Source organism: Eublepharis macularius, chromosome 4 (genome assembly GCF_028583425.1).
Source record: "Eublepharis macularius isolate TG4126 chromosome 4, MPM_Emac_v1.0, whole genome shotgun sequence".
Taxonomy (NCBI): domain Eukaryota; kingdom Metazoa; phylum Chordata; class Lepidosauria; order Squamata; family Eublepharidae; genus Eublepharis; species Eublepharis macularius.
Genome location: NC_072793.1, coordinates 80,351,925 through 80,364,527, shown reverse-complemented (window position 1 = coordinate 80,364,527; position 12,603 = coordinate 80,351,925). Strand labels below are relative to the sequence as shown.

Here is a 12,603-nt window from a genome sequence, read left to right as displayed (position 1 = left end):
GGGGCAGAATGTCATGTTCAGAATACGTTCAGGTATACTAGTGCCAAAGAGACTCCATTTTAATCCTTTCAGTATTATGAGTGCTTTCTTCACAGGTGCCAGGATGTTCCCAGGCAGCTATCTCCCAGAGGAGGAATGTTTTGGCTACCGCTGTTCCAGCCTCGAAGGACTTTTGCTTTCTGAGCTTCAAAGGGATTGTTATGAGAACTATGGGGGGAGGTTGGGCCTGCTGGGATCTGTTACTTTGTACCTCATGCTTTGCCTGTCATTGGTAACAATTCACATGTACCATCCTGAATATTGTATTCAGGCTCGTGGACTATAATGCATTCTTTCTTCAGTAAACTTTTGAAAACAACGGGCTTTTGTCTGATTGCAGAAGGTAGTCTGGAGTAAGGACATTATCTAGCCACAGTTCTGACAAAGTGCACAGTATTGCATCTGGGCCACAAAAATGTGAAGCACAAATACAAGATGGGGGATACACTTCTGGGTAGTATTGTATGCAAAAGAGATCTTGGGGTAAGAGAGGACTGTAAACTAAATATGAGCAATCAGTGTGGCAAAAAAGGCAAACTCAGGCAAACTCAGTCTTGGGTTGTATCAAAAGGGCCATTGCATCGAAATCGTAGGAGGTCACAGTCCCTCTCTATACTGCCTTGGCCAGGCTGCACCTGGACTACTCTGTGCAGTTCTGGAGGCCTCACTTCAAAAAGGATGTGGACAAAATTGAGAGGGTGCAGAAGAGAGCGATGAGAATGATCAGGTGTCTGGAGACTGAGTCCTACGAGGAAAGGCTGAGGGCCTTGGGAATGTTTAGTTTGGAGAAGAGGAGATCGAGGGGGGGCATGATTGCTCTCTTTAAATATCTGAAAGGCTGTCATTTGGAGGAGGGCAAGGAGCTATTCCAGTTGGCAGCAGAGGATAGAACTCTAAGCAACGGGCTTAAATTACATGCAGAAAGGTAGCGGCTGGATATTAGGAAAAACATTTTCACAGTCAGAGTAGAATCAGCTGCCTAGGGAGGTGGTAAAGCTCCCCTTCACTGGCAGTTTTCAAGAAGAGGCTAGATGAAGAAAAGTGCCATCCACTGAAAGATCATAGGATTAAGTTCAAGGATTAATGGGCAGAGTACACCTAGCTCCATCTTCATCCATGTCAACCTATCTTTTAATATACATTGAAATTCATCAAGTTGTCTTAACTTCATTTTCTAATCTATATACCTATATGTTATGAACTTCTCTAACGCAGAGCATTTTTTAGTCAATGGAATCCGTAGCTGAGACCAAGGACAAGAGAAGAGGCACTCTCTCTTTGTATCACTTAATTGGCTCACCCTGATCCTATTCAATTAATGCTCATAAGATTTAAGTCCACTAACCTCAACAGAAAGTTTTTCTAAGTCACTGTAGTTCAGGATGTAAGGCACCAACTAACCAACAAACCCACAGAAGTTGCAACTTACTGGGCTCTGAAGATTCTTTCAAATTCTGGTGGACCAGATACACCAGGAGGAGATACTTTGCATTTCCGCCGAGCATAGATCACCTGCATGGCAAAATAGGCTGTGTGGAAAGAAGTGGGGAGGACCAAACAGAAGCTAATTATTTTAATCTGGAAAGGTGCAAACAATGGAAAAGAATCAAGATGCTCATTGTCCCTCCATATTAACAAACATTGTTCTAGTTGAATGTGCAAAAGCCCACAAGGGAGCGTCTGTTTATGTCACAGTTTTGCAGCCTGGTTGACCTTTGTTCTTACCATGCTGATGACACAATTTCAGTCTCTGCACTCAATTGCTTCAAGCATTCGGTTCCAAAGAGGATAAGGTAAAACTTGCCAGGTGACTACTATGGAGGGCAGCCTATACAACTCTACAGTGAGCAGCCAGGAAGACTGGAAACTGGATGGGGAAATGGCCAGATGCACTCAAGGGTGAAAAGTCTTTAAAATTAACGTATACAATCCTCCAAATTCTAGAAAGGTATACCAGGTCTGTCTGACAAAAGCATTGATACTCTTGATATAATGGGGGTCCTTTACCCAGAAGTGTATGTATACTCTTTACCTGCTCAAGGGCACATTCTTAAGCCTTGGCACTGAAAATAAATGCTGGGCTGAATCCTACTACAAATCACCTCACCACCATTCACAAGATGCCCATTCCTCCAAGTTGGTCTATAGCAGAAGAGCAAGATTCGAATCCAGTAGGGCCATAAAGACCAACTTTTTAAAGACTATTGGACATAAAGGTGCTACTGGACTTGAATCTTGCTCCATTCTTCCAAGATTCAACTTAACACATCATCTTTAATACATTTAAGATACAAACATCAATAGGACAGGGCTCTTTGGCACCTTACAGACTAATGACAGTGCTGTGTGTATGTTTTAGAAAAGTGGTGATTTTTCCCCCACAACAGATTTATATGATCACACTTTTGGAATTTGCTTTGAATGGCAAGTTACACAGGAAAGGCAAGTTACACAGGAGCTAAAGAGGGGGTGAGAGCAGAGAGAAAGAACAGAAAAAAGTTATTCAAGCAGGGAGGGTATATTCAAGTCACAGGCGGGAATGCAGGAAGTTGCCCCTAGGGGAAACGAAACTACCTAAGCTCAGGGTGGCTCTCAACTCTGTTACTGATTTTCCTGTTTGTCCTTACAAAGACTCCAACAGTGTCACTTTCCATGTGAATTAAGTATTTATATACTGAAATCCAATGGTCTCACATTATGAGGGGTCTTGAGCTAAATCTGGGATTTTTTGCCAACTCCCTTGTAAGAGTTCTGCCATACCAGTCAGTTGAGTCTGGCACTGCCTAATTGTGATGTTTGTTGTATGTACTGGTTCAGTTTTGTTACACTATTTTTAACGAGCTTGATGCCCGTGCTTTGCTATGGTATTTAACTACTTTAAATCCAGTTATAATACTTACGGGTATATAACATTTTTCTGTTGGGGGAGGAGTTGAGTTGGTTTTTGTAGTATAATAGCATAGTACCCAAGCTTCAAAAAGGTGTTTGAATAAAGTGAAGCATGTTGATGCTTAAAACTGATGAAGTGAATTTTGAAATGTAACATTTATTGAAGACATTTTAAAAGGAAAAGATTGTAGTGCAATAAATAAAGTGTGTGTGGGGGGGGGGGGACGTACAACCAGGGGATTTTTCTACTGAAGGACCATTTTGTAGACCACATTGGTGGTTTTCCCCTCAGATGCTAGGATCACCAGGCTGTTGGCTGAGCTCACTCTGGAGCAGGCAATGTAGAACTGCCCATGTGAGAAGCAGTCCTCCCTCAAGTCAATTCCTGTCACCTTCAGTGTTTGGGACGGGTGGATTGTCATAGCAAAGCAGACCTTGAAGGGGAATTGCAGTCTCTTGAACTCGAGGTTATCTGATAGTATGAGTGGTTTGAACACCAACTCCCCCCGAGCATTACCAATGAACAATATTGCCTTGACGACATTCCTGAGGAGGGCTTTCACTTGCAGTCTGGTTCCATTGCAGAGTTTGGGTGGGTTGAGGTTCCAGAGCAGCATCACAGGAGCCCTCACTTTGAGGAGAAGCTTGTGGGCTGAGAAGCCAGGAAGGTTGAGCGTGTTGAGGAACTCCACGGGGTAGTGGACTGCGTTATCCATTTGCACCACCGAGTTCACAGATCTGTACTCCATTTCTGTCCCTCTGAGGAAGTTATGTTTCATTAATGATGGCAGCCTTGTCATTCTTGAGTGTCAGAATGGCATGCTTTCACAGCCAGGCCATGGACTTCTCCATGATAGTGGCGATATCAGGGTATATTGTGGCTGTTAGGTCTACTAGGGTTGACACTACTGTGTCCAGGCTTGTAGGGATGGTCACCTTTCCCTTGGATTTGGGATATTCTCTGTCACCTATTTTTAATAGGAATTCAGAGAATTCCCCAGTGGTCACCTCGCCTCTCAAATGGACACTCATGTTCTTTTTTAGGGAGCGTTTCCTGATGAGGGGCCACAGATATGATGTCTTGACACACATGGTAACCTCTTGAGCTCAAGTTTCCCTTGGGACTACTGGTAGAATCTGCCAGAAGCCTCCAGCCAGCATCACAGTGACTCCCCCCATCACTCTCTTGTTTCCCCTGACATCTCAGGTTATGCTCAGTGCCTCAAAACACCCCTTGTGCGCCATAGTGCTCTCATCCCAAACAATGAGCTTACAGTTCCTCAGCACTTGGGCCATGTTGCTTTGTTTTGAGATGCTGAACAGAGATGTTTCTGCATGGATGAGGTTAAGAGGCAGCTTGAAGCTAGTGAAGGATCATAGGCCATGCCTGAGTGAGCCTTGACCTTCCTTGAGCGCCTCTCTACTTGTCTTCCAGGATTATGTTGCTCATAAAGAGACTCTGCCACTCTGTGCACCTCGGGGTGATCTTGCCGGTACTTGGCCACTGCTGCTTGGTGCATCACAGGAGTACAATGTGCATATTTTTTTGCCACATCTCTAAGTTGCTTCCTCCTTTTAGTGTCAGTATATCTTGCACAACATCTGCCAGAAGGCTTCTTAGTGGCAGTAAGAGGTGATAGCTGCGAGAGGTGTGAGATGGAGATTGACTGAGGGAGGGGTAGTGTGGTGGGCACTTCGCAGGTTCATATGAGTGGTTGACATCAAAATGGCCCCTACAAAGATCTTGCACCATCTCGCCATGAACGTTTAAAAACTCAGTTGCCATACTGACTTTTATGTAAAATCCCTATTCAGGAGTCTTGTAATGTCTTTCTTCAACTGTCTGAAGTTTCCTTGACCTGATTTTTACCTCGGAACAGAGTTTCACAGCTGACCCATCAGAGAGAGGGGGGTGCAAACAGGCAGGCCTCACAGTAGGGTTGCCAGGTCCAGGTTGGGAAATTCCTAGAGATTTTGGGGGTGGAGCCTGGAAAAAGTGGGGTTTGAGGAAGGGAAGGGCCTCAGAATGGTATAATACCATAGAGTCCACTCTCCAAAGCAGCCATTTTCTCTAGGGGAACTGATCTCTGTCACGTGGAGATCAGTTGTAATTCTGGGAGATCTCCAGCCACCACCTGGAGGCTGGCAACGCTAACACCACAGGGAGATTGGCAACCCTGGTGAACTTTTAGGGGAAGACTGGCAGGTGCATTGTACCGCAGGACACATTCAATGACTCCCTTAGCAACTGTTTAGAATGTTGGGCTGATGCAAAATCAGGCCACATATGCAAATGACTTTGACAGATAGCCCAGTCAGGGAAGAATGGCTGAACTGGCAAGGGAGGAGAAGCCTGCCAGCCACACAGGGAAGCTGTATCCCTATGGGAAAAAACATTTGATCCCTTTTTACCCCCTTAGGGGGCAAATTTCTTAAAATCCCTTCTTAGTGAGCCTCTACATCACAAAAGGAACGTTCTCCCCAAATTTCACATTTTGAGGTCCAGGGGTTTGGGCTGGGTGTTGATGGTCAGTCAGGACACTTGTCTTCATATATATAGACTAGCTTGATGCCCGTGCTTCACTACAGTATTTAACTACTTTAAATCCAGTTATAATATTTATGGGTAAGTAACAGTTTTGGTTGGGGGGCGGGTTGAGTTGGTTTTGTAGTATAATAGCATAGTACCCGAGCTTCATAAAAGTGTTTGAATAAAGCGAAGCATGTTGATGCTTAAAATTGATGAAGTGAATTTCGAAATGTAACATTTATTGAAGAGATTTTTAAAAGGAAAAGATTGTAGTGCAATAAATAAAGTGAAAAATATGTACAGCCTTATTTTTCTACTGAAGGACCTCTTTGTAGACCTCATTGGTGGTTTCCCCCCACTTTGGAGCCCCCACTTTGAGGGGAAGCTTGTGGGCTTGGAAGCCAGGAGGGTTGAGCTTGTTGAGGAACTCCGCAGGGTAGTGGACCACGTCATCCATTTGCACCACTGAGTCCACAGATCTGTACTCCATTTCTGCCCCTTCAAGGGAGTTAAGCTGTGTTTCATTAATGATGGCAGCCTTGTCGTTCTTAGGGGTCAGAGTGGCACACTTGCACAGCCTGTCCATGGACTTCTTCATGATAGTGAATAGATCAGGGTATATTGTGGCTGTTAGGTCTGCTAGGGTCGTCACTACTGTGCCCAGGCCCAGGGATGGTCACCTTTCCCTGGGACTTGGACTTGCTGGTACTTGCCCACTGCTGCTCAGTGCACTGCAGGAGTACGATGTGCATATTTCTTTGCCGGATCTCTAAGTTGCTTCCTCCTTTTCATATCAGTATACCTTGCACATCTGCCAGGAGGCTTCTTGGGGGGCAGTAAGAGGTGATGGCTGCAAAAGGTGTGAGGTGGAATTGGACTGAGGGAGGGGTGGTATGGTGGGCCCTTTGGCAGGTTCATGTGAGAGGTTCACATTGAAATGGCTCCTAGAAAGGTTGTGCACCATCTCCCCATGAACATTTAAAAACTCAGTTGCCATTCTGACTTTTTTATAAAATCTCTTTTCAGGAATATTATACTGTCTTTCTTCAAATGTGTGTAGTTTCCTTTACCTGATTTTTACCTCAGAACATAGAGTTCCACAGCTGACCCATTAGCCTGCCAGCCACACAGGAAAGCCAGGCCCCACAGGGAGATTGGCAACCCTAAAGGGGAAGGCTGGGAGCTGTATTTTTTCCTCAGGACACATTCAATGATTCCCTATAGCAACTGTATATTCTTTAGAATGTTGGGGAGATGGCCAATCAAGACCGCATATGCAAATGACCTCAGGGAAGAGTGGCAGTTGGCGGGGGGGGGGGGGGAGCACCCTGCAAGCCGCACAGGGAAGCTGTATCCTATGGGAAAACACATTTTATCCCTTTTTACCCCCTTAGAGGGCGAATTTCCTAAAATCCCTTCTTAGTAAGACTTTTCATTACAAAAGGAACGTCCTCCCCTAATTTCACATTTCTGGGTCCAGGGGTTTGGGCTGGCCATTGATGAGTCAGTCAGGACACTTGTCTTTATATAGAGAGACTAGCTTGATACCCATGCTTCACTACGGTATAACTACTTTAAATCCAATTACGTAACATTTTTTGGTTTGTTTGTGTGTGTGTGTGTTTTGAGTTGGCAACCCTAGTGAACTTTTAGGAGAAGAATGGGAGGTACAGTTTACCTCAGGACACATTCAATGATTCCTGATAGCAACTACATACTGTTTAGAACGTGGGGTGTGTGGACCAATTAGGCCGCATGCGCAAATGACCTCTGTATTTCAACTGTCTCCAGCGGGCGGGGTGGGTGGGGAGGAATGAGGTGTGGAATGTTATGAGCCACAATCAGCCTGCATATGCAAATTCTTTGAAAGGCTGGCCCAATCAGGGAAGAGTGGCTTAGCTGGCAGTGGGCAGGGGCACAAGCAGGCAGCAGCCTGCCAGCCACACAGGGAAGCTGTATCCCTATGGGAAAACACATTTGACCCCTTTTTACCTCCTTAGGGGGTGAATTTCTTAAAATCCCTTCTTAGTGAGCCTCTACATCACAAAAGGAATGTTCTCCCCAAATTTCATGTCTCTAGGTCCAGAGGTTTGGGCTGGGCATTGATGAGTCAGTCAGGACACTTGTTTTTATATATATAATGTGGTTTGCCTAGTGCAGTGATGGCAAACCTATGGCACAGCTGGCACGCAGAGCCCTCTCTGTGGGCACGTGAGCCAAGTCGCCGATCTCTAGGTCCAGGGCTCATTTGGAGGGGGAACACCTGGAATGGCGTTCCAGTAGCTCTGAGCAGAGATCACATGGGTTTTGGCCCTGCCCATGTGATTCCTTTTCCTCAAAGCTGCCTCCCTGCTGCCCGTCTCTTTAGCAGCAGGAAGCGGAGGCAGCAGCTGGGCTGCTGGGGCTGGCTTTCTAAAGAAGAGTAAGCTGCTTTAATTTGCATTACTTTCAGTTGTGGCTCTTGAGAGAGAGTGCTTGCAAGCCGGGCTGCTGGTGTAAAGAAGGGCAAACTGTTTTAACTTGCTTTACTTTCATTCATGGCTCCTGAGTGAGTGAGTGAGTGAGTGAGTGAGTGAGAGAGATGTTAATTAGTTCGGACAATTGTATGAGTTGTTTTTTCTTAACTAAAACCTCAGTATTCAGGTTTAATTGCAGTGTTGGCACTTGGAAATAAGTTGTTTTTGTGTTGCAGTTTGGGCACTCGGGCTCAAAAAGGTTCACCATCACTGGTCTAGTGTCTCTGCAAAAAAGGGACTATAAATAGAAATAAAATCTTGAGTGTCCTTCCCCATCCACCCATTTTATCCTGCCTTCTTCCTGCTTGCTGCTGTCTTCTCCTCTGCCTATACTGCCGTTTAGTTATCAAAGTGTTGGTGGTGCAAAGCTTCTCATCTCATGGATTATCTTCATGACGTATATTATCTTATTTTCCCCTCTTCTCTATCAAGCAAATGTATTCAGATTCTTTTTTCTTCACCTCAGCATATGACCCCTCCATTGCCTTCAACACCCGTGCTCTTTACTTTTTTCTCTGCTGTCTTCACCAATCTTACCTCATTATCACCTCGCCTCCTGTCTTACTTCAAACTTCCTTTTACCTCTTTCTTCCCAGAAGTTTTAAAACTTCTTTATGGTATCTCCATTCTAGCATCAACAACTCTTCATCCTATTGCAAAATTTAACATTTCCTCCAGATCTTCAACTATGCTTTTACCAATGCACAGGGCTTTTTAAGTATACTCCAATTTGCACTTGTAAGTTTTCCACAAAGCTTGCCAGACTTAGCTGACTGGTTTATCATTCAGAACACAGAGACCAGCCATGTTGTAGGTTAACAGGAACCTTACAATGATGCAGATAAGCACATTTACCAGAAATCTTGCCACTCAGTGTTTTTCAAGGTGAAGATAAACAAGGCAATTAGGGCATCTTGTGCTCTTGCAAACACTGGGCTGTTTTTAAAATTTGCTCTGGCTTTTTTAGAGCCTATGCTAACCCATTCCAATTAGGGCATACAGAGAAAGCCTCTTCCCACTCCACCACATTCTAGAACGGATGCACGGATTATAAAGTGGTACAAGTATATACAAATGTGGCTTTTCTGTCAGCTTTACTTTATTGACATTTTCTAGAATTCTCATTTTAACATTCAGTCCCGATGATATTATGGGCCTAACTTAGGAAAACACACACATTTGATCTTTTTGTGTCTGATATAGAAGCCACAAACCCATACAAGACTGCAGGCTTGAAAAGAAGAACCAGAACTTGATTTCCCTCCCCTTCATGTCAGGGGGGAGTGAATCCCCCCCCCCGTCTGCAGACCTCATGTCACCGTTCTCCTGTCAAGCACAAGCTGGTAGAGAGCATACAATTAGAACTACCTCCTAAATGATACGTTAGTACAAAATAAATATGTTTTGATTAATAATTTTAATGGCACAATGTGTCAATTAGGATTCACTCTTTTTTTTTCTGTACCGCTTTTCCATCCAAATAGGGTCCCCAAGGCAATGAACATCGAGACATTAAAAACAGCAGGGTTAATCCATGTTCCAAATAAAGCTTGTTTGGTTCCCAGAGTATTTTTTAGCACAACAGATTTAGAATACGACAGAAACCTATGTAAAGTCTCCCATCTGTAGTCTTGTATTTTTTGCTAATACTGTCCACTCATCATATAATGAGAAAAAGGTTTCTTGGATGTTTTATTTTCTGCACCTTAATCTGTACAATATATAACACCACCAGCATACAATAGGGTTACTTTATGCAATTTGTTCTATTGTATATCACTGTTTCAATCTTGTTTGTAAAATAATTTGCTTTAGCTCCTGGACATAGATCCCCCCCCTTTTAATAATCCAATGGCACGCACAATTACTAAAGGCTTTTCATTGGAGGTTAGAATTATACGACAAAATACTTTGTTTTTTTGTAGATTTCCCCTGACCCAACACTAATTTCATTTCTTTATCCAACTCTTGCAGTTAAGCAATGAACCTAAGAACACCACCATCACTACCATGCAAGCCCACTTGTAAAATTCAATTATATTTTCAACCTAATGGCTACAAGAAGTCAGCTAGATTTTAGACTCCAGTCATGTACAGGTTGCTAGGTCATCACAAAGCATTTATCTTTTACTTCCTACAGTGGAGTCAACCGTTTTAAAACTACTTGACTGACCTAAGAGATTCTACTTGTTTACTGTGGCTATAATAGATGGTATTTTTCTCCATAAAAGTGGCAACATCTTCCTTACCTTGTTCCAACACTCCCAAAATGGTTACAGTGGCCAACAAGGCTATCTGATGCAACATATTGGTTCTCAGAAGCTGAAGGATAAAAGAAAGGAAGCTACGAAGTTGAATGGGCTTTTGACACTGAATTTTCTCCTCCTGATAAACATACCCAAAGCTGCTGTCACAGTACATCAGACCACACAAGCCTTCATTTCCTCTTCCAAAAGGCTGGCTGGTTAACTCCTTGCTTGCTGGATAGTTGTAAATAGATCATAGCTATCAAAGTGCTGCTGATCCAGTTTTGTTACCTTCATGCATCTATTATTAAATCGCAGGTATCTACTGATGTCTAAAAATCCATAATTTCCAATCAGGTTCTTTTACAATAATAATTCTGCTAATGGGTAAGAGGTTCCCCATTAGGAGCTGACTCATTGCTTTTAACGTACCTCTATCCATATAACAACATGAGATTTGTGTTTTAAAAACACACGCAACACTATTAAACATCAGAGAATTGTTTAGTTATGGAAAAGGTGTTTGCTCACTGCAACGCATGAAGAACACTTAAATGGAGAGGGAGTAGGAATTGCTGTAAAGCAGACGTTTCCACAGCTCTCACTCACTTTTCCCCTACAGCTGTAATCATCAAACCTCATGAAACCTCTCGAACCAATCCTATCTCCATAACACCTTCGGACAAATCCTGAGTAAAGTGTTTATCTGTTCTCACAGACATGGATTTCTATACTAGCAAACTATTATTATTGTGTATAGTACGTAACATCTGTTGCAGCAAGTAAAATCCTACAATGTTATTTTTACGAAGTTGAATGTGACATGTGAATACTTATACTTTGTTACACCTTTCTTTCAGATTTCTACAGTCCAGATCCTACTGCATTTTTTTTAATGTCCTAGCCTGTTGACTGTAATGACTGTACAATCCAGCCCAATTACCTGAACTCAACAAGAAATTATCAAGGTAACAGAATTCTAAAACCTGTAAAGTGCTGTCTGTAAGATCAAGCCAAAGATGCAACTACTTTGGGACTGAGAGATCTCTGTCTTTTGGTGCTACACCTCTGAAGATGCCAGCCACAGCTGCTGGCGAAACGTCAGGAACTACAATGCCAAGACCACGGCAATACAGCCCGGAAAACCCACAACAACCATACTTTGGGATTTGTTGTTTTTCAAGTATTTAACAGTACAACAAACAAGGAAGGGAAAGAAGTGTGAGTTACCAGTTTGTGGAAAGGGAATAGGGGACTAAGGTGGAAAGGAATTGGTGGATGGAGAAGGGACTTAAGTGGATGACAGGGTGAAGTCTGTATGAGAGAGGATATAAAGAAAATAATGGGAATCTCAAGGACTATGGCATGTGTGTGTTCAACAACACCATAAACAACTAACAATTTGTATTTGGATTCCTGAAAGGTTCTTGAAGAGTAATTTAAGGTGACAGGTGTGAGAAAATAATAAATATTAAGGATAACAAAAAACAAGGATGGGTTGTTATAGTATATAACCATGGTGTAATACCCCCTCCCATGTTTTAATAAAATTGGCTGTGCAAAATGATCCTAAATACATTTACTTAAGATTCTCCCAGATTTTAACAGGACTTGCTTCCAAATAAGAATTGTAGTCTTAATCAGAACTGCATGCAATGAGCAGTGATGGTAGAAAAGATAATTTTGTCTTACCTTCTCAGCCCTGGCTAATCAAGATGTGAGGTTAATACTCAATGTTACCAATAATCTACTAAAGTGTTTTCAGGGAACCATAGTGCACTGCTTTCTCTAATATGCCTCCCACCCAAATTCCAAATATGATCCTCAAGCATTTTTATTTTTTCTTTACTACCCTTTAAATATATAATTTTACACATATAAGTACAGATGTTTTGCTATTCAGTAAGGCAGGCTAGGGCAGAGTCATACTTTGCAACATCCTAGTTTCACTCATTCCACTCCACAGCCATATGTTCTAGAGAAACCTACACTGGAGAATTTCACAAGTGAGTCAGGACAGGCAGAGACAACTGCAGCCCCAATTTTCATAATGATAGTCAATGTGGCGCAGCTGCCCAACTGTGCATGTTCTCATCAGCTCTGCCAATTTGTGGCCAAATTAACTAAATTATTTAGCTAGATACCAATTGAAAAACGGATACAAAAAGAATATATCAAACTATGTCAGGTATTGCAGTCTTTAATTCTCTACAGGAGTCTGCAAAGGGGAACTACAAAATGCTTTCTACGAATCTGAACCAAAACACCAAAGCATTTTTTTTCTTCATTTGGTAAATTCAGACTAGAACAGGATTTTTTAAACCAAACAGAAAATGCAAAAAGATTAAAATATCCTCACAAACTAGATGATGTAAGGTAGTCA

General features: G+C 42.7%; 1 protein-coding gene across 1 annotated transcript in view; it reads right to left on the bottom strand.

Annotated features, from left to right (window-relative positions):
• LTC4S (leukotriene C4 synthase) overlaps positions 1-10,627 on the bottom strand; it is a 48,590-nt gene extending 37,963 nt beyond the window's left edge. The window contains exons 1-2 of the mRNA XM_054976065.1: positions 10,224-10,627; positions 1,469-1,568 (exon numbers count right to left, since the gene is read on the bottom strand). Of these exons, the coding sequence (XP_054832040.1) occupies positions 1,469-1,568; positions 10,224-10,395 (272 nt within the window). The 5' untranslated portion in view covers positions 10,396-10,627. The remainder of the gene's footprint in view (positions 1-1,468; positions 1,569-10,223) is intronic.
• Between the last annotated feature and the right edge of the window lie 1,976 nt (positions 10,628-12,603).